This window comes from Thermobia domestica, chromosome 1, assembly GCF_964235325.1.
Source record: "Thermobia domestica chromosome 1, izTheDome1.hap1.1, whole genome shotgun sequence".
Taxonomy (NCBI): domain Eukaryota; kingdom Metazoa; phylum Arthropoda; class Insecta; order Zygentoma; family Lepismatidae; genus Thermobia; species Thermobia domestica.
The window spans coordinates 195,650,302-195,671,756 of NC_137454.1; the positions used below are offsets into that span (position 1 = coordinate 195,650,302).

Sequence of the window (21,455 nt, forward strand, 5' to 3'; positions counted from 1 at the left end):
TTATTATTTTGAATGATTATTTAATTTCTGCAATATTTTGAAAAAACGTGAAAATAAATAAATAAAGGAGCGGGACTGACGAGCACTCTTAATTGGGCAGACCTTACAGAATATATTTGTAGTGGGAATTTAGCATTCAAGTCGAACCTTACATTGCTATCGTATATATTTTCCTTTTATCGAATAAACTAATTTTGCAGATTAAACTTTTCTACTCACATTCAAATGGATGGTTATCTTCTTTTTCTCAATAGAAACTACAGTTGGAACGAGTAACGTTACACGAGAACAAGCGTGGAGATTATGAACATACAAAGAAAGTAATTGAGAAGCTCATATTGCTTGGTGAAATGGACCGTGCTGTTCAGCTTTTGTTAGAAACAGACATGGACAATTCTAATTACTATACCGATGCTATCAAGTATGTATCTTTGATTGATCTATATAAGTTGTAGCCTTAAGCCTCTGAACAATTCTTGTTATCAATTTATTCTGTAAGTCTTAGCAAAAGAGCCCTGTGTTCGATAGTACAGATTTGTGAACCGAATATTATAGCACAAGAATATTTTGTAGCAAGTAATTTTCATACACTTGAGCTTATTTCATAATATTGTGTTTAATTAGATACAACAGGATACCTACTGATGTGGAAAATTTCATAAAGCTGGAATTAAAAGAAATTTTCGCCGAGGGAGGTAAACAAAAAGCTGGAATTGAACTACAGTGTCTATAAAATGTTACAAATTAATTTTTTATGTAACTTTGTGCATAATGGAAAAAAATTGACTTTTTTGGTACGTAAATTGTTTTATTATTCGTGATATTTTGCCTGCCTTTCTTCTGTGGGTTTTATCAAAGGATCTAAGTTCCTTTGTAAAATTTGATTTATTTCTCTTGTATGCTGGTTTTATCAAGTGACTTACGTAAGTAAGTTCATTTTCTCTTTATATCAACGTACAATTGTGTACAATATAAATTTGTTGTGAGGACACTGGAAACAGTATTACAAACCGCCACTACAAACACGAGAAACATGCACTGTAGTTTAAGGTCTGTTATATCCACTGTTGCCAGCTTCCAGAATTTCTTTTAGCTTTTAAATAATGGAATCCCATAATAAAATTCATATCTAATGTGTGAACAAAACTAAGTTGTGGCGTTTTATTAAATTTAGGAATACCTAACTCAACAAGTTTAATGATAGTGTTTGATAAGCTTTACACACCAAGAAATTGTGGGAGCTGGCAACAGGCATTAAACTACCAGTACATTTTTCTTGTGCTTTTAGTGGTGGTTAGTAATGTCTTTTTCATTGTTCTCACAACAAATTTATATTGTACACAATTTTAGGTCCAATATAATGAAAAATTGTGATTTGATAAAACCAGCACACAAGAGGAGTCTAAAGGAGACAGTGATGATAATGATAAATGAAATGGTAGAATGAAGAAAGTGGGAAGAAACGGAGTGTCCCGAGAAAACCCATGTCCATCACAAAACCCACTTGGAAGGAGCTAAAAAAAACATTTCATTATATAATGACTAATTTTTTATACTATTTTTTTATATTTCATTTTCACATACTAAACGTTCACTTTGTAAATATTTAAAAGAAAGAACATTTTTAAACGGTAAATTTAAGAACATTATACAACGCCACAGTTCGTATTATTTTAGTCAATATTTTGTAGTAAACTAAATACATAATTAACTGCTGTTTACTCTAAAATTATTGAAAAATTATACAGCAGCTGAATTATAATTATCAATTACTTAACAGTTACGAAGTATATGTCCGTTTTACACAACATTTAGGCTCGTTATTATATTGATATCTATATAATCAATCGTAAACTGTGTCCTTAGTAACCAAGTCAGTATTAGAATATTGCCATGACAACGTTCTTCTTTACATGACAACCGAAAAATAAACATTTTTTATGACATTAAATATTACTTTTTTCTTCTTCTGATGAGTAGTTAGTGCATGTTAGAATAGCACTTTTGGCCTGAATCATAAGTAATAATAATAATAAGGAAAATACACGTTATCGTTGTAAGTAAGATATTTTAAATAATTATTTTGGTAGTTTAGTTTTATAGTAAAATTAATGCATTAATTGCTTTTGACTACTAAAGACCTATGTTGATCCGTAGTGATGGAAGTAAAGTTATTGAGCTAATTAGCATTGATGCTGCTAATGACATAACAAAACGTTTGTATGTTCGTCGTGTTCGTCCGCTCTTGTCTAATCTTAGTGATTAGAGAACGGTTGAAGATAGGCAGATTTAATTAGTCAATTACAGTCGCCAATTTTCCTTGGATGTAAAATGGGTTTTGTATGTAGTTGCATGATTCTTAGAAAAAAATATTTGCTGTTACATGAAAGTAAAAAGTCACAATGCGTGTTTGTAATAAATGAAAAAAGTAATACAACCTTTTGAATATTACCTGGCACAAAATTGTAATTTACGATTCATTTTTACTTGAACCGGTGTTCCTTTATAAAATTGTTGTGAAATATTACATGTCTATGAAACGTGGATTTTGAATTCTTTTTCCGTGTAATTCTTTGTCTTGTTTTGGGTAGATTTCAACAGTTTTCGGGCTCAAAGTTATTTTTTTATATATTTATTTTTTATTTATTTGGTCTAGGAATTAATTCGTGCGGTTGGTACGCACACATTGAAGCTGTAGTACAAACACAAAATACATAAATACCTTAAGAAAAATATTGTCCATCGCTAGCCACCACTTTCGCCCATCTGTCAGGCAATGTACGGATTCCGTGGCGAAAGAAGTCCTCATCCTTGGAAGCGATCCAGTCAGAGACCCATGTTTCGATATCTTCTGAAGAAGTAAACCGCTGTCCAATCAAATCGTTGTTCATGCAATCGAACAAGTAGTAGTCCGAAGGAGCAACGTCTGGTGAATACGGCGGGTGGGGTAAAACTTCCCATCCGACATTTTCTAAATAGGTTTTGACCGGTTTTGCGACATGTGGGCGAGCGTTATCATGTTGAACAATAAGTTTATCATGTCTGTTCTCCCATTCTGGTCGTGTTCTGGCCAGAGCTTGCTTCAAACGCATTAATTGTCGTCGATAACGTTCTCCATTCATAGTTTCACCCGGTTGCAGCAGCTCATAGTACACCACACCTTTCATATCCCACCATATGCACAGCATAACCTTTGCACAGTGAATATCTCGTTTTGGTTGTGATGGACCTGGTTCACCTGGTTTCACCCAGGCCTTTTTTCGTTTAGGGTTCTCGTAATGGATCCACTTCTCATCACCCGTAATAATTCGATGCAGAAACCCCTTTCTGCTCTGTCGTTGAAGCAGCAATTCGCAAATGGTTTTTCGTCTTTCAACGTCTCTGTCTTTCAATTCATGTGGAACCCAATGTGACATCTTTTGAATCATTCCCATGGCTTTCAAGCGTTTGGAGACTGTTGTTTGATCAACGCCTAATGCTGCTGCAAGTTGTTCCTGCGTTTGACACGAATCCTGCTCGAGCAATGCTGTCAATTCTTCGTCTTGAAACTTTTTTGGCTGTCCAGCTCGCTCTTGGTCTGCCAAGCCGAAATCACCACTTCTAAACCGTGCAAACCACTTTTGACACGTTCGCTCAGCTAGAGCATGGTCACCATACACTTCCACCAAAATACGATGACTTTCAGTCGCACTTTTCTGCATGTTAAAGTAATGCAGCAGGACACCCCGCAAAAACACAATCAGGCACAAATTGCGCCATGTTCACTTAACTACAAACTGGTGTTGTTGACGCTTTAATCCACTGCCCTATACTACGAACGATACGCGATGACAGGGGTTTGCAACACATGTGTGGATACACGGAACTGTGGGACGCTCCGTTCGTTGCGCCATCTCTTGTCCACCCGCACGAATTAATTCCTAGACCAAATATTTATTTATTTATTTATTTATTTATTGTTTGTTTGTTTGTTTGTTCACACCAGCTGATAACACGAATATTTCTTCAACATTTGTTCTTTAGTTGTTTTGAGGTTTCGTACATGATGATGTACTTTTTGTCTAACAATTTTTCGTTGCTCTGATTTTCATGTGCGCGTTTTGGTTGAAAAACATATTTTTAATTCCAAGAAATGAAATGAAAAAGATATAAATAAATAAAAGATTACTGGTGTATAATAAAAATCCTCACTGCACTGACTGGACTTGGAAAACGGTAAATATACATCGAAAAAAGTCTGGAATTTGCAATAAAAATTTAACGAACATTCTGTGTAAGCAAGTCGCTTATTAATATTTGATAAATTCTTATAATTTCCTTGTACCCCTGCTTGAGCGAGGATAACATAATCGGATATTTTTAAATATTATTTAGGTAATATTATTACATTTTTATACCTACAAAATCTTGTTTCTAAATGACTATCGAAATCCTTGTCTTATCTTTTCAGAGCTTGTCTAGTTGCTACTATTCAGTCTACAGGAGCGGCACAAAGTACTATAAAGTTAGTGGCAACTAATCTTATTGCTAATGGAAATATTTGGGAAGGTAATGATTTATGTACCTACATTAATTAATAAGAGAAACAAAATACAGCTATACCAGATATAGTATGAATTTCTGTTACTAAATTATTTCGTAGAATAAATTTCGTTGTAAATTTGTTATCTCAAAAATTTGAGTGCGGATTAAAACTTTTATTTTTTTTAATCACATCATAGCATACTATCTTCCAAGTGTGGACAATGGCTTTTCATGTTCAAAGCTTTGCAAAAATACTTTCGTACAGAAATTACTACTATTTACATTCTGCCCTCCTCCAGGCTTAGTGGCTAGAGATGCCTATGGTGCACAAGATTCTGAGTTTGATTCCCGATGGGAGAGAATTAAACACATTACAATGTTTCAAATCTCACTTTAAACCTTACGTCTCGTCCGGTATAGCTTCGCTGCAGACAAAGAACGGATATACAGATCAAATCAAATATATTGTGTGTTTTTTTAGAGATTTTTCCATAGTGAATTAAGTAATTTTGATATTGACCTATTTTTCTCAGTTTCAATAGATGTGGCAATAAAGTTTTCCCAATTTTGGCTGAAAACAAATCATCCGTTAGATATAACGAAGTTACTATATATTTGATACGGTCAATAAATAACCAAAGTTAATTTTTTGTCGACTTATTTTTTTAATACTGATCGACATACTCTCCTCCGTTGTTAAGTCAGGCATCCCACCACTTCTCTACATTTTTTATGTCCCTCTCTCGGAAATCTTGTGGGTGCTGTACGTACCAATTAAAGACAACTTCGTGCAGTTATGCTTCCTGTGAGTCAGTTAGTTCCACGTAGGGCACGTTTTAGCGAGCTAAACACATGGAAGTCACAGGAGGATAAGTTGGAGCTGTAAGGGGAATGAACCAAAGAATTCCAACCCATTTCTGCGATGTTGCCCGTAGTGTGTCTAGGAAGTGGGGACGTACTTTGTTTCGCAGTGTAATGACATCTTGTAACAACAAACCGTACTGCTTGTTCTTCATTGCAGATCTATATTCGTTCTGCAAGATAACTTCATACAGAGCAGCGGAAACTTTCTCACTGCCGGGTGAAGTGAGTGAGAATTCAACCACAATGATCGAAGAGCGCTAGCGTCATCTCGCTAACAAAATCCAGTTGTATTGTCTTCTTGGGTCGCGGGACGAGGATGACGCAGACACGCTTAGAATGATTTCCTCCATGACCACAGTGCACTCCAGAAAACAACACCCTCTGTAAAGTACCATAGGAGATGTGTGAGACTCAACCTCATTCTTGCAGCCTACTGTCCATCTGCGAGCATCTTTGGGACCCAGGCTGCACACTTCGTTCGATATTGCAGGTGTTCATGGACAAAATGTGTGTTATCCCATGACTAATAACTAGTTCTGTTGCAACTTGGTTTAGCCTATTCCCCCGAAACTCCCTTATGGGAGTATCATTGGTTTTATTTGTAGTATCACATTTAAGACGCTCATTACGCACCGCATCAGATACAGTTGTTTGTCCTGCTTAGAAGGAGCTCACCACTCATATACTTTTGCTTAGAACATGCACTTGACATTATACACAGCAATTGAAAAGTGCCCTCTGCAATAAGAAAGTAAGTCGAGTATGTTTTCGATTCCTGGTAAAACATAGATAAAGAAGCATGTAGGCTTACTACTTGCCTTTTCTGTCGCCTCTAGTGCGTATTCGAAGCGTCTATTGTGAGAAAAACACATTTCATCTGCATCGAATTGCCGTTTTCCGATGCGGGTAACAGAGGGCGCCGCTGTCTGCGGCTAGTGAAGCAAGTACTGGTAGATGCGAGGAGGCGACACGACGTGTCTGTAACTTTGTTTTCAAAGGTCAGTTCAAGTGAAAGCACTGATACGGAGACATACTTGACCATTTTGTTTTGAAATGGGACAAAATCGAAGCAGTCGAAGAATGACAGAAGCGGAAGAGATGAAAGAAAAAGATAAATCGTGAACTCTGACAAAGAAATGTAGCAAAATCAGGGCGAAATGCAGTGTTTCGTTTCTTTCCTTGATGTTAAAATGGAAATTCAAACAGCGCTATCAAAACACCGGATATGGAAATATTCGGATTTTTAAAAAATTGAATTCCGGATATCCGGGTTTAGATTTAAATCTGGATTTCAGATGTCGGATTTGAAAATCAAAAGTCATGATTTGTAATTCAGATATCTAATCTGAATCCAGTTTTTGGATTTACTAATAAATCGGACAAGGGGTGGGGTTAACCCCCCCTCCCCCCCACACACACATGGATATGTGTCAGTTTTTGAAACCTATACTGGTGTAGTAGAAAAGCTTATTCCGTGCAGACACCATCACTGGACACATTTTGTTTTTCCTCAAGATACCAGCCAAAACGGGAATCAAAGATTCAAAGAAAAAGGATGTAGAAGCTCTGCTACGATTTGTCACTCAGCCAAGCAGTAGTTTTACAAGAACGTTCCGAATACTGCTGACCTTTTTGGTATCTGCGCTTCCGGATACTGAATCTGAAATGGAGTTTTAAACAAGGCTCAAGACAGCGCAGTTTCCGAATTTTGTTGTCTACAACGCTTAAATTATTGATATTTTGTATCCTCGTGTGTTGCAATACATAAATGTTTCCACACATGTCATTATGTGTTCCTACTGTCCTTTCAACATTACTGCTCACTTTTTCACCTTCGTTATGTATTATTGCACATTTTCGGTATTCGCTATTTTATGCTCCAAAGCATAGACCAAGTGCTAAACCACTTTTCTCCATAGGTATATATACACATAGATTTATTCCTGTTAATTACCACGTTGCACCTTAAGTTTATAAGCTTTCTAACTCAAAACCTCCATTTTTCACTTACCTTGTTATTGCAGAGAGCCCTTCAATTGTACGCTCATACGTTTTACCTGGTGTATTGCCCTCTGCCATCAAAAACTATTATGGAATGCCGCGCCGAGACTCCTTTGTGGCATCTAACGCTGAGAACACTATGACTCAGCTGACGTTGTAGAGGGAACTTTCACCTACACAACCTTCCTTCCTTCCCGGAGAGTGCTGCTACGTAGCGACGCATCTGGTTCTTATCTCGGATTCATGCGGCTTGCTCACATCTAAACCACAGGTCTCGTAAATTTTATCGCTATGACATTGTCATTGGATATTTCACGCCATTTGTCCGGTTATTTTTTGCCCTGCCAAATACTTTTCTTTTCGCAAATTGCTTTTGGAAAGAAATTTTGAAAATAATATTGATAGTTTATCAAGAGCAATTCACTTTCTTTATACTAGAGTATGTGGATTTCTCAGTCATTAGAAATCTTGTGTGCTAGAGATTCCTCAGTCAAAATTCACGAAATATTTATTTAACAAACTAACAGGTAAGTTCTTCAGGCCAGTTAATACTTAGATCATTTATAAACAAGAGCAATAACAATAAGAAAGTCCTGAGAAAGAATTGGTTAACTATTTTTAACAGGCAAGAAGACTGCCATGCATTTTTTTGTGAATTATCTGCGTTTGGAAAGAAATCAGTTTTCATATGGACACAAAATTAACATTAGCACAAAATCTTCTATGATGCCAGTTCAATTTCTAATCAGTGGTTCAAACATTTCACTTACGTATCATAATCTTATAGATTATTGTAAGATGTTTGTACGTAGGTAAATATAGATTTGCAGATTAAAACAAAATAAATAATTATAAAGAAAGAAAGAAACTTGTGTTAATCTGGGATTAATTTTTTTGTATATAGTATCATGCGTGTATTTTATTCTCAAGCAACCCTAACGCGGCCCCGGTGGCATGGTTCTGTAATCCAGTACACTGGTAGGTGAGATAGTGTGGTGGGGAATAGCGATACTGTGAGTTGATTCTTTATGATAATCTGTGTACCCTCCATTTGCACCGGCCTACGTTAATAGTAGCCGGTGTATCAGAACGTAATCTCCGTGTCGTATCAGAATGTTAAAACAAAACGTTTTAAAGGACAAAGGACATGGATAGTTTTAAGGAAAGTAAGACAAGAACTTCCTTTAATGACGTATTGCCTTTTTATTATATAGAATACGTATTGAATGATATTTTTGTTTTATGTTTTTAGGGATTCAGTTGTTATGCTTAATAGGGAAAGGCTTAGATGCGTGTAGATACCTTCTGTCGTACGGCTTGTGGGAATCAGCTGTATGGCTCGCCAAATCAGTTCTTCCATTTCATGAAATGCAGGAGGTGATGAAGAAGTGGGTTGATCATTTATGGAACAATGGACAAAAGGTATATTAACTCAGAATATTATTTTATTAGTTTTATGTATTTCCATTTTGTAAAGGACATCAGATCTTCCATCAAACAAACATGTGGTAAATCGACTAAAAGCCTAGGAGCTTTTTTCTTTCAGACACACTGAGAGAAGTGTAATTTAGCTTCTAATGATCTTAAGATCTTTGGTGAATTATACATACATGTAATAACATGAAAACCTCCGGTGATGCGAATATCTCGATTCGAAACTTTTTGGACTAGAAGGTTTTTGGAAATAAATAATTATATGATCATGTATTTACTAAATTCTTTACATATGAATGTTTTTAACGAATTTTCTTTTCCTTCCAGGAAAAAGCTGTTCTGGTAAATATATCAATGGGACACTTCGAGAAAGCGTTGGAGCTCCTTGGTCTGATGAGGCTTCATCAGAGAGCAGGTCTTCTGTTACAAGCTTGCATTGAATGTGGACTTATCACTCAAAACGATCAAAAAGATATCCTTTTATTGAAATTTATAAATGAACCCATTTTTAAAGAGTTTTTATGCTTGAGATTTACAATGATTAGATTATTTGCTACATAAATATAGCGCGATTCTGATCAAGAAGATACTATAGTAAGGAATATACTTCTTGGGAGGCACCGGGACTTAATGATAAAGCACTTGCCTTTGGTCCAAATTCTGTATTTGGGTTCAGCAATCGTGGCACATCGAAACACATAGTTGAAATGAAAATATTGTAAAAGTTTAAAACCTACGTATGATTGTCGTATTTAGATAGAACTAATTCGCTATAATTATTTGCATCAGTAAGGTAAAAATAAACAAATAAAAAAAAATATTACTTGAATAAATTGATTTACTGAACTCTTGCTAAAGTATTATGTACACAAACAGTGGCGGACTAGAACTGATTCGCTGGTTGGTGGCTGGAGACTAGAGCACCGGCGTGTCCTCCCATGAATCTCACTCACAGTTTCATTTCTGAAAAGGCTAGGTAGCAACAGTAACGATTATATAATATGATGATTGTCCTGTGAGCATTTTTTATGGTAAGAAACGATGAGTATGTAGGGAAGTACAATAACTCTGGTTCGTTTTTACGCCATGGGAGCTTGGATAGACAAATTAAAACGTTCTTCATGTTATTACTTAGTGTTCACCTATTTCCTCCCACTTTCTCATTCCAGTGCCCGTGTTAAACTAGAAAATTTCATTTTTTCATTTTCTGTATCCAGGTAGCTACGTGGCCCCGGGTTCGATGTCCGGTAGAAATACTTTCCTCAAATACAAACCCAAGTAGTGGTTCATATTGTATTTCAATAGCCCCGGTATTGAAAAGTGACGTTAAACTTCAGCCAGACAATGTTTTTATTCCACCAATTTATTAAAATTAATTTCCTTATACCATCAGTTTTCTTGATCTTAGAGAGTATAAATTAAATATCTTATTGCATTTAAAAAAATGTGTATCAGTATCGTAATCCATAAAATTAGGAAAGTAAATGCTATCTCATGATTGTATATATATATGATTTATAACGAAGTGATTTTATTGTTATTATAATTATTATTATGTATTCAGCACGCTTTCTTCAGGTAAGTAATAATAATGATAATGTTTTCGAGATTTGTATGTTATGTAGCATGAAAGTTACAAAAGAGAAAATATTCTTATCGAATAAGAAACATTTTACAGCTCCCTGGTGACTATATGTTAGCATACGCGTCTTTTCATCTTCTTGTTGATTATTAGAAGTAAGATAATTGAATTTTAAATATCCTTTTTCTTCCTAAATCCAACTGTTTCTTCTTTTCCTCACTTTTCTTTCATATAATCTTCTAATCTTATATGAAACATTTTTGCTAAACGTTTAGCTCATATAAGGGATTTCCGTGTTAAAAACTAACTACAAAGATATTCGTAAAATCTATAAATAAATGTTATAAAGATACAACATAACAACTTACCAAATACTTAGAGTTGACGAATCGTAGTGCGTGTTTAAGTACATCCCGGAATGATATACTGTTCCTAGTATGGATAGTTACTCTACTCAGTAAGAATGCATAAGATCAGTATATCCAATACGCAACCGCATCAGAATCCCATCATTTCTGTGATTACTACACAAAATGCCTACCAGTTTCTAAGGCGGGACTTCTGTGAATAAAGTTATTCTCATTGTCTTACTTCCAATTCGCTTGCTATTGTAGCGTATCTGATAGTAGAACTTGCAACTGAATTCTGGATTAGGTAAAGAGTACTCCAATATCACGCCTGCTAAGAGGGCGTATTTGTCTGTCACATCAGGATTGTCGTTTCCCACACAGCAAAAAATATGTTAAAACAACACAAAATAACTACCACTTTAAGGTGTTACTTGTGTGTTAATTTAACACTAATAACATCGCCTTCCGACCATATCAGAAATAATAAGTAATTGTCAGTGAGAATTTGCATTAGATTTTATTGTTTGCTATAAGCAAACCATTATGCAGTATATTTGGCATTTATGTCAAGTAACAAGTAACTTACTATGTTTTCGGTAATCGGTGACGAAAATATTTTGTAAGCCTATGAATTGTCTGACAACAGTTATGAGTAGCAGTTCTGCCATTTGTTGTTCTTATGCCGTATCAGTTAAAACCAGATAAGATTCATTTTCACTATGGCTGGACATTCAACAGATAACGACGAAAGAGTCCAGTTGCTGTAAAGAACAACGTCTCATCAGGATGTCGTGGAAAGGTGTTACTTAAAAAATATCATCAGAATCATACTTTGCAAGTCGCTGCGGTGTTAAGCACGATCGAGTGCAAGCTTAAATGCATGCGTTCAGACTAAGCGCACTGTAATGCTGAGATATGTTGGCATTCTATTTGTTAGCCAGTGGAATCACAATTATCTTAGGAAAATATTTTTGCCCTTGTTTCATACGAGGCGCATTATTATTATTATTATTATTATTATTTATTATTATTATTATTATTATTTTAGAAAAAAAAGTGATAGGAGAGAAATTTATTCTGGTTGGTATACAAATACACATCTTGGTCATTTTTTGACGTAGTCGCATGAACCTCCAAACATTTCTGATAGCGTGGGATAAGCTTCCGTACACCCTCACAGGCCCATAGCCAGCCCAAAACTTTAGGGGCCCCGGTAGAAGTTAGGGGGGTGACCCAATCATATTATACTTCATCACCATATTATAGTTCATTTGCAAGCCTACCGTGAAACTTTCTTAGGGGCCAGCCAGAGTTTAGGGGGGCGCCCCCTTGCCCCCCCCCTTTGTGGACACGGGTCTGTACCCTCAGTGTAAAAATCTACCGCCTGAGAGTGCAGCAAGTCCAGAATTGATGTTTTGAGCACTTCATTGTCGTTGAAACGCTTCGATGCAAGCCACTTTTCAAGTGAAGAAAAAGAAAGAAATCGCAATGGCAAGATCGGAACTGTAAGGATGATGATTGAGTAGTTCTCATCGAAATCTTTGAAATGTCTCAACAGTACGAGCAGCTGTGTATGAGCGGGTGTTATGGATCAGAAGAATTCGAGAGTGTAGGATTCCTCCACGCCGATTTTAGATGGCGCGTCGCATATTATTCAGTGTTTGGCAATACATATGTGCTGTAATTGTTCGTCGTAATTCCAAAAATTCCACAAAAATCACACCCTTTGGTTCCAAAATAATGTTGCCATAATTTTGAGAACGGATGATGTTTGTTTGAATTTTTCTCACTTTAGAAGAACTAAAGTTCCACCATTACATTGAATGCTGTTCAGTGGCGTATCCTGAAAATTTATTAATGTTTACGCAGGTTGTGCAGGATAATATATTAGGAATTAGGTTTCTGGGCTTTCGGCATCTATGGCCATTTAGCCCGTCACGTTTGAGCGATGACGTCCCTTGGCGAGCACACTATCTGGGAAAAGGGAAAGAAGAAAGGAATGGGGAAGGAAGGAAGCGGCGTGGGACCTATAAGTTAGGTACCACCCCGGCATTTGCCTGGTGTAAATGAGGAAAACCCCATTCAGAGTGGCTGGGCTCAAAAAGCTTTTTACACTTTTTTCGACAGAGTGCCCCCACGGGGAATCGAACCCGGTACCGCTCGCACCGAAGGCGAGAACGTTAGCAATTACGCTACGTGAGGCCACAGGATATCTTCACTGTAACATTATTTCTCACCATATTCCATATTTCTGAGCATCTTAACTGTATAATTACGCAAGAAGTGTATTCGCAATGTATATACTAATTATAACTTAGTTTGTTAGGCCCGGTCAATAGACAAATAGCCATAGTGGCTCAGTAGCAGAGCGCTTTCCTCTGGTATTGGAGTCCCTGGTTCGATCCCGCCTGCCAAGTGAGCTTTGTACAAGACCAACACTATGTGTTTTTAGGGTTTTCCCTTTTCCTCCCATTTTCTTTATTCCGTCATTTTATCATCAGCTTCATTGTCTCCTTTATAGCCTCGGTGCATAATCCTTGAACATTATACACAAAAATAAATAAATAAAATGGAATAGACCTACTGTTTATTTGCTGGTAGACGCAGTAAAATAGTTAATAACTTACCGTAAACTGTGAGGTCTGTTTCCTCTTACTTTCCTGTAATCATTTGTAATTTCTAGAACCACACTCCAATCTGCTGGTCTTTTTCGTAAAGTTCATTTGATTTGATTTTGAGTTTCACGTCTCTTCCAACAGCGACGTGGACCTACAGCTTATGTGGAATCCGAACCACATTAGTTCCCGCTATGAATTGAATTCGGACTCCCTTTGTAAATTCGGAGTAAAAGCATCATAAAATTCGAAACGTACATTTTATCTCATTTAACACAGTATTTGTTTTCTCAATGGAAATCAGAGATAAGGAATTGAGTCTCTCCTGTCCATGTGCGAATCGATAGTAATCTTGATTGTTTTTAGGGAGGAGACGGAACGCTCTACCGAGGTTGTTGTGAATCGCAATGACAATCTACGATGCGCTTCGAAGATTCACATTTTTATTCAGGATAAGCAGGCTTACTTAAATTTATCATTATTGCTTCTACACAGTAAAAACACACCAAAGTAAAAAAAAAAAAAAAAAAAAAAAACCGCTCACACTACTCCACCGCGCAATCTAAACTGAAGCTTACAATCGCAAATGCTACTCTTTTGTAGTTTTTCTTTCTTTGTTTCGCACCTTGACCCTTCCGCCCCCACTTGTTCTGCTTTGGAGGAAGCCAACGTCCAAGAAAGAACCCAAAGTAGTATAGAAACAAAACACGAGTGAGTTGTCGTATAGAAAACAATTTGGTTGTTGTAGTTTTTTTCTTTATTTTATATTTTAATTGTGTATTTTGTAGCTATCAAAATAGGTATTACAGAAAACAAATTTTCATTAATACAATAAAACGTGCTAAAAAAAACATATAATTATTTAGATATATAGTAGATGTTGCAACATGTTGGTTGCTCGCTCCTTCCTCCAGTAAACTCAACAGATTCTTGTATTCGCTAGGTGGTGCTGGTGTTGCAATCTCGTACTGGAGCGCAGTGAAGATATATAGTTAAACTCACAAGACATTTTTATTTGTACTTGGAGTGAACCAAAATTAAAACAATATATTTTGCTCTGATTATTTGTTTACCACCGGTAAACGCAGTAACACCGAGAAAACGTCACTGATGCTGCTTCTACTTTCCAAGGCGTGCGATATTCAAGTTTCATTTCCCATCACTATGTGAGAAAAGAGGTCATACCCATCCTCCCCAGTGGGCCAAAAATTCAAGTGCGGCTCTCATTCTTTGCTCTTTGTAAGCGTCTGACAGCATTTTTTCACCTATCTCGCATACAGTTTGTTATAACTCAGTTTATCAGTCACAGCTCGATGCACTGTTTGGGGTCTTCCACATATTACGTAACGTGGCAAAGGGGGGGGGGAGTGGGTTCGGCCTTGCTTTACGAAATGTGACAGTGTGACAAGGGGGAGGAGGGAGTTTAGGTCTTCATTACGTAACATATATATATTTACTGTAATTTTTATTTTTATTCTCAGGTTTACATGCAATCTTGTAAACAAATAATTTTATTCAGCTCTTTTCTTTTTTTATAGATAAATATATATATTGTTTCGGAAAATTGTGAACATATAGCTTATATAAACTGAATCATGCAGAAATGATTGGAAGACGCTACTAGACACCAGCATGACTAGTGATGAATCCTACATATTACAATACAATAAAATTCCGTTTTATGGCTATCGCGACAAAATGATCCACGATTTGTAGAGTAAAATAAGATATTAAAAACCTAATTCGTCTGATATTCATCTCGTATTAAATTTTTAGACTTTTGGATTTGAATATTTCTGAAGAAATCAAGTTTATTCATATTCTGGCACTGATTTAGAACAACAATTTGAAAAGGGATAAACTGAAGTCCAAAGTCCAAAGAAGATGCTCGAAAGCTTGTTCGCAAAGAAGATGCCCCTGCTCTGTCACGTATGCAGCCACTTAGAATCTGTGGTCGACGAGGAAGATAACTTCTTTGGATCGTCGACACCGGCAAACTTTAAATACACGAAACATCCTTGATTCCGAAAAAAAAAAAAAAAAGTCGATGTCAATTCTTTAGATCCTGTTTCACCTGCATCTTACTGCACTATTTACTCCTTGCCAATCATCGGTGATCCAAAAGGATGAATGTAATCTCCCTGGGAAAACGACAGTATCAGGGTGTCTATCGATCACGAATGTCACGAAATCAGAAAACTGTCACGAAATGTAGCTTTTGGGTCACTATTTTTTTAACTGTGCAAATGTAAGTACATATTGGAAAATTTTGTTTTATAAAACGTCAAAATTCACCACCAAAAATGTCTATGGTCGGCTTTATACGCTACCAAATCGCTAGCAAAGTACGTTTCTATCGCATGGATGAAAATTCGACCTAATTTGCACCCAAATTCGCCCTTGAGAATGTTAGGAAGTTGTGTGATTTGGTAAAGAAAAGGTCACGAAAAGGTCACGAAATTTCATTTTGGAATTTTAGTAGACACCCCGAGTATGCAATTTCAAAGAATTAAGATTGGTTAATTAAACAACTTTATGGGATTAAAATAGTATTACGATAGTATTATTTTCTAATACTTTGATTTGTTGGCGAAAAAACCACTACAAATATTATTGAGAATACAAGCATTTTTGATAAAAAGTACTACCATTAAAAGTTGTTTTTTTTTTTTTTTTTATTGTAATAATCCCCAAAATAAACAAAATTGGCGAAAAAACAAAAATCTAAAAGTGTTGCCTAACAAAGGGGGGAGGGGTTCGACCTTGCGTTACGAAGTGTGACAAGGAAGAGAGAGGGGGAAAAACTTATTCAAAAATAGCGTTACGTAACATGTGGACTGCCCCTTTTTGCAGATGCTTCAGGAAACTCTTTGGCAAGATCAGTTATTGTGAACTGGCGATTGAATCACACTGTCTTGTTAACGCGTTAAACCCAAATTGTCCATTTGAACACTAGGCCTTTCTGTACGCACATCGTTATGGATATTTGAAAGCCCTTTCCGAAGCTCTGCAGAGTTGCCTGACCTTCTCTTTACTCATTACTATCGGTTCGTAAATGACACAATTCCCGGTGGATGTCAGCTGCATTCTGTCCTTTGACGTTCAGAAATCGTATAACAGATTTTGTATTACGGCAGGCATTTCACCTTACTGCTACTCGCACGTACGCAACTTCACTCGGACGATTTTATCTGTTGCAATCATAGAATAATAGGGCATACTCCTGCGCATGCTCCGCTTCATCAGTACTGTGAACTTCGCGTAAAAAAATTATCGGCCTTTTAATTTTATTTATTTTTTTGACATGCGTCTCGTATATGTATTCGTTTACAAGTTTGTAAGATTTCATTATTTCCTTCTCTCTATATATTCATAACCAGTTGAATTGTTACATGATCTGTTCAAGTTCCTTCTGTTCTTCATTTTCCAAAGAGTTTTCCCGATCGTATCGCTCAAGATCCTTTATTAACCTGTTTAATTTGTTTTTGCTTCTTTTCAATATCTTGACTATTTGGCCACTTCTTGTTTTCATACTACGGTTCAGTGTATCGCTTCCAGCCTCCTATTAACTTCGTTCGTATTGTCTTTCCATTTTTTTAATTTTTTTAAAAATCATAGTTCTTTCTTGCTTGTACCTGTTCATTGATTTCACTTCAATATACGTGATGTTATCTTTTCCTATTCTATATAATTCCTCTGTCGTCACATCTACGTCTCTATTTTGCTTCCCTAACCTTAGCTCCTCTTCGCTGTCTGCAGTTTAAGTTTCTGTACATTTTCCATGTAACTTTGTTCTCACTTCCTTCTTCTCACCTTACACACATTACAATTATATTCACTATATCTCTCTATAATGTACAATAATACACTACTCTCATTTCAAACGCGCAGACATATTTCTGATTCAACTTGTAGTTAGCCTAGAGTTAAAGCGAAAATAGTGGAAAAGCTTTTATTTTTTGAAAATGGCAAATTAATAATATTCAGCCACTTGTAGTGGAGCAAATGAAATTATAAGTGTTAAGAAATTGATTTGAGAAATGCACCTCACTTTTTCCTTAACTTTTTGTTACAACCTTTATATAAGGCAATTCAGTTGGATTTTGCAAAATTTCTGTTTTCGATTGGGAACGAAAAAGCGGCTGTGAAGCAGTGTGAGCTCCTTGGAGAACATGGCGAGAAGCTGAAGTGTGAGTTCGAATACTTGTCTTCAGAGACGTAGTGGTATCTTTATACTTAAAATGGTATCAGATTTCGCGGGAGTAAGTGTATCGACGTACATTCCAGAAAAAGACTATGCGAGAATCTTTTGTAATACTTGTACAGTATTTCTTTTGTATATCAGTGTAAAGCATTTGTCATATTATGAGGGCTGTGTTATTGAGCTCTGCTCAATAAATTTTGTTTTTTCTTGCATATATACGAGCATAATGGTATAATTTGCCTAGACAGTTGCAAATGTTGTTAGAAGGTTGTAAATTTTAACTGCTAAATTGTTCGTTAAGATTATATATTATTTGTAATGTTAATTGAATTATATACAAATATATATAATATATTGTAATACCTGTATTTATATTATTGAAAATATAAATAAAACTGGCATACATGCATTTATTCTTCTTGCAGACAATACACTTACTTATTTATTAATTTAGGATATGTTTTCAGTTTTCTTTAAAGTGTTCGCCATACTAAGATTACATATGTAAAGAGTTGATTGATGCATATTTATATAATTTTAAGAGTATTTAACAACTTATTGTGTCCAAGTGTGTTTTAATTGTACTGAACTGTCTAAGCAATCTCTGTCACCGTCGTCAGTACCTCTGGGAAGGTAATCTAGAATTCTTTTCACTTCTCAGAATGTCCTTTCGCACTTCTCTCTCTCTCTCTTTTTTTTTTCTCTCATGTGTTCAGACGCCATAAACCCGCCAGGAAGATAGAGATAAAAAAAAGTGTTAAAGTGATAAAAAAAATTCTGATAGCAGACAATTCTGTTTATGAGTTTACATACCGGAGGCTATACTTGAAGAAAACATCAAATTGTAATAAATTTAAACTAGAACGAAACGAAACTGAACTGAACCAGAAACGACGAGTCAAATCATGACCCCGCATGCTAACACTCAATCTTCGGTAATTAACGATTAAAATAAAATTTTTATGAAACTTAAGATTAAGATAAACTTTTAAATAAGAAAAGGTGGGTGGAAACGCTAGCGTTCGTTCATGCAACCATCAACCTAAAACATTTTTGTCAATCAATAGAGTCAAAGATATTATAGCAGCAGGTCTCTTGGAAGAAGAAGAACCATGGGACTGGATATGGCGGCTGCATTGTAAGTTGTCTCCCAATCCTATCTTTCAACGGTATTCGTTCGAGCTGTGGCTAAGGTAGCATAATTTTTATCCTGTGAGGGGATAATCTTTATACCACTATATGTCTTGTTAAAATTTTGTGAAATAGATATCTATAGCTGTTAATAAATCTTTCTGTTTAAGTTGAAACGAAAGGTCTAGTGTTATAATTCATAGCAGACCTCCTTTTAACTCAAAAACCATTTAACATTTAAAAGATTAAAAAAAACATTAAAAGATTAAAAAACATTAAAAGATTAAAACTTTTAGAAGATTGAATAACTTACGCAATAAGTAAGGAGAATATTCAAACACTTCAAGATAATTAACAAGCCATTTAGCGTCAAAAATAGTTTTAATGTTAAAAAAAAAAAAAAAAAAAAAAAAAAATGACAAAAAGTTTTTTTACATTTCTTAACTTTTTTACCCTTCCAAATTCTCCTTCATGTTTTAAATTCTTTTGAATTTGAAGCAAGCCGATGAAGGAAGAGGTTTCTTCCGAAAGCATTACTTGTTACATGTAGAAGAAAACTCTACTGTACATCTTTTGCGGTGAGTATTAGCCTTTTTGTTTTTCTCAATAAATATGTAATTTAGATAATGCAAATAGCATTAAAATGGCATCAATTGATGTAGTTGACATGTATCCGTCCATTTCTTTGCAATGAGGTTTTGAATCAGTCATTAATATCCTGTACAGTAAAAACCTTAGTACTCCAGAAGTGAATTAAATTCTCAGTCTTCTTGAATGTTGCCTTAAATACAATATTTTCACATTTGAAAGTAAATATATCATCAGGTTGAAGGTTTAGCCATGAAAACCCCTTATCATCATTGTTAGCTAATCTAGTACTTTTTAGACTGAAAGTAGAATTTTGAAAGAACGGAAACTTGATACAGTTCGGTATTATAGATATGTTGACGATGTACTTTTTTGTAAAAGGACGATTCACAACTGGAATACTTATTTAAAAAAATAAAATAATATCACAGGAATTTGAGATTTACTGTTGAGAAAGAAAAGGACGGCAATCTTACATACCTAGACCTTAATATACGAAGGCATAACAACAAATTCATTACCAGTGTTCACCACAGCAGGTACACAATACATTCATTACAAATCTGCACATTCAGTAGGTACTAAAGCAAACATTTGGAAGAATTTCTTTTAACGTGCCATACGTCGTATTTCCTTAAAAACAGATTTACAGACAAAGATTGAATACCTATTGAAGCTGGGCAGTTTGAATGGGTACCCAGCTTCATTATTGAATAATTTGTATAACCAGTTTAAAAGGAAGTTCCGATAAACCTGAAACCGACATAGAAGATAAAAAACAAATGGATTGGATTACCTATTTTTCCCAAATTGAAAACTGCATTAAACAGAATCTATACACAATACGGTTTCCGTACAGCCTTAAAACCCTCAAAACTTTAGAAAAGAACATCACCCAATTTAAGAGTTATTACACGGATCCCAATAAAAAATCGGGTATTTACGAAATGAAATGCAATTGCTAAGAGAGTTATATAGGCAAAACGAAAAGAAATTTAAAACTCCGAGTAAAGGAACACATTAGAGATTCAAAAGCTGAAAATCCGGTGTCAGGTTTATCGAAAAATGTAAAAGAAACGCAACACAGGGTAGAAAGTTCAAAAATTTTATTTGGGGCTAGAGATGAAATAGACTGGTTTTCAAAAATGTATTTATTCATTTAAAAAATCCAAAATTAAATCTAGATAAGGGGTGGATGAGTGATGAATGGGAGGCGGTAATTTCAAAATTTTCACAGCATTGGCATGGCAATAAAAATAAGTTGACAACCTTCCAACAAGGAATAGGAAACGCACGCAAATTGACTCCGCCATATTTTAGTTCGCTTCACCTCATTTGGTGATCGCTGACGCACTGGATGTGTTTTTTGTACAACACAACTCTTCGCTTGGTAAGTTCGTTCCTTTTTATTCCTTGATGTTTCGTTTCTTTTCCTTCCTGTTTTTACCCTCCGTGACCAAGACTCCAGGGGAGAGTCGAAAGCTTGGCACTATAAAAACTCAGGAATTACATAAATCTGTGATAGAATTACAGATTTATGGAATTACAGAATGATAGTTGAAAATAATTGATTTTATGGCAAGAGCACAGATAGAGTTAAGTAACAGTTCAGAGAATTTTGTTCAATTTGTGTTATTAGTCAGTATTCTGGAATTAGACAGTGTTTGGATGCCTTTTGGCTAAAGAATTTGAATATTTCAGAGTAAAATTGTGTAAAGATGTTAAAATGGTCTTGATTTTCTGTAATGAAAATTCAAATCTAGAAAGGAGATTTGTGTAGCAGATAGTGTAAAAGAACAAACTTTAGTAGCACTCAGACTTGTGTACGATTCAGTACCTTCTTCGGGTGGCCGTGAGGAAGTATCCATAAGGAAATCCAGTATTCTTATGCAGGAAATGCTCGTACTCGTTTGCTGGAGCAACAAATCAACGACGAGAGGAAAAGGAAAACGAACAAAAGAAACTGGACAGAAAAATAAAGATAATTCTAAACTAGCTTGAAGCTAAGAAGACCAAAATAATGGAAGATATGAGTCATATTGATGAGAAAATAAGAGCCTTTGAAGAAGTGATTTGAATTACATAATATTAATTTTTTTTTCTAAAGATACATCGTTAAAATACCACGGCTGGTTTTGTGTACATGCATTTACCCTTTTTTA

General features: G+C 35.5%; 1 protein-coding gene across 4 annotated transcripts in view; it reads left to right on the top strand.

Moving 5' to 3' along the window:
* The window catches only part of LOC145692468 (WD repeat-containing protein 11-like), a 91,157-nt gene extending 73,174 nt beyond the window's left edge, over positions 1-17,983 (top strand). For 3 of the 4 annotated variants that reach the window (XM_081767776.1, XM_081767777.1, XM_081767780.1), the window contains 5 exons: positions 255-421; positions 4,451-4,548; positions 8,642-8,811; positions 9,151-9,295; positions 17,444-17,983. In XM_081767776.1, coding sequence (XP_081623902.1) covers positions 255-421; positions 4,451-4,548; positions 8,642-8,811; positions 9,151-9,295; positions 17,444-17,592 — 729 coding nt within the window. In that variant the 3' untranslated portion in view covers positions 17,593-17,983. Of the gene's footprint in view, positions 1-254; positions 422-4,450; positions 4,549-8,641; positions 8,812-9,150; positions 9,296-17,443 lie in introns of those variants that run through there. The other variant, XR_014132619.1, reaches the window with a different exon arrangement.
* The last annotated feature ends 3,472 nt before the right edge of the window (positions 17,984-21,455 follow it).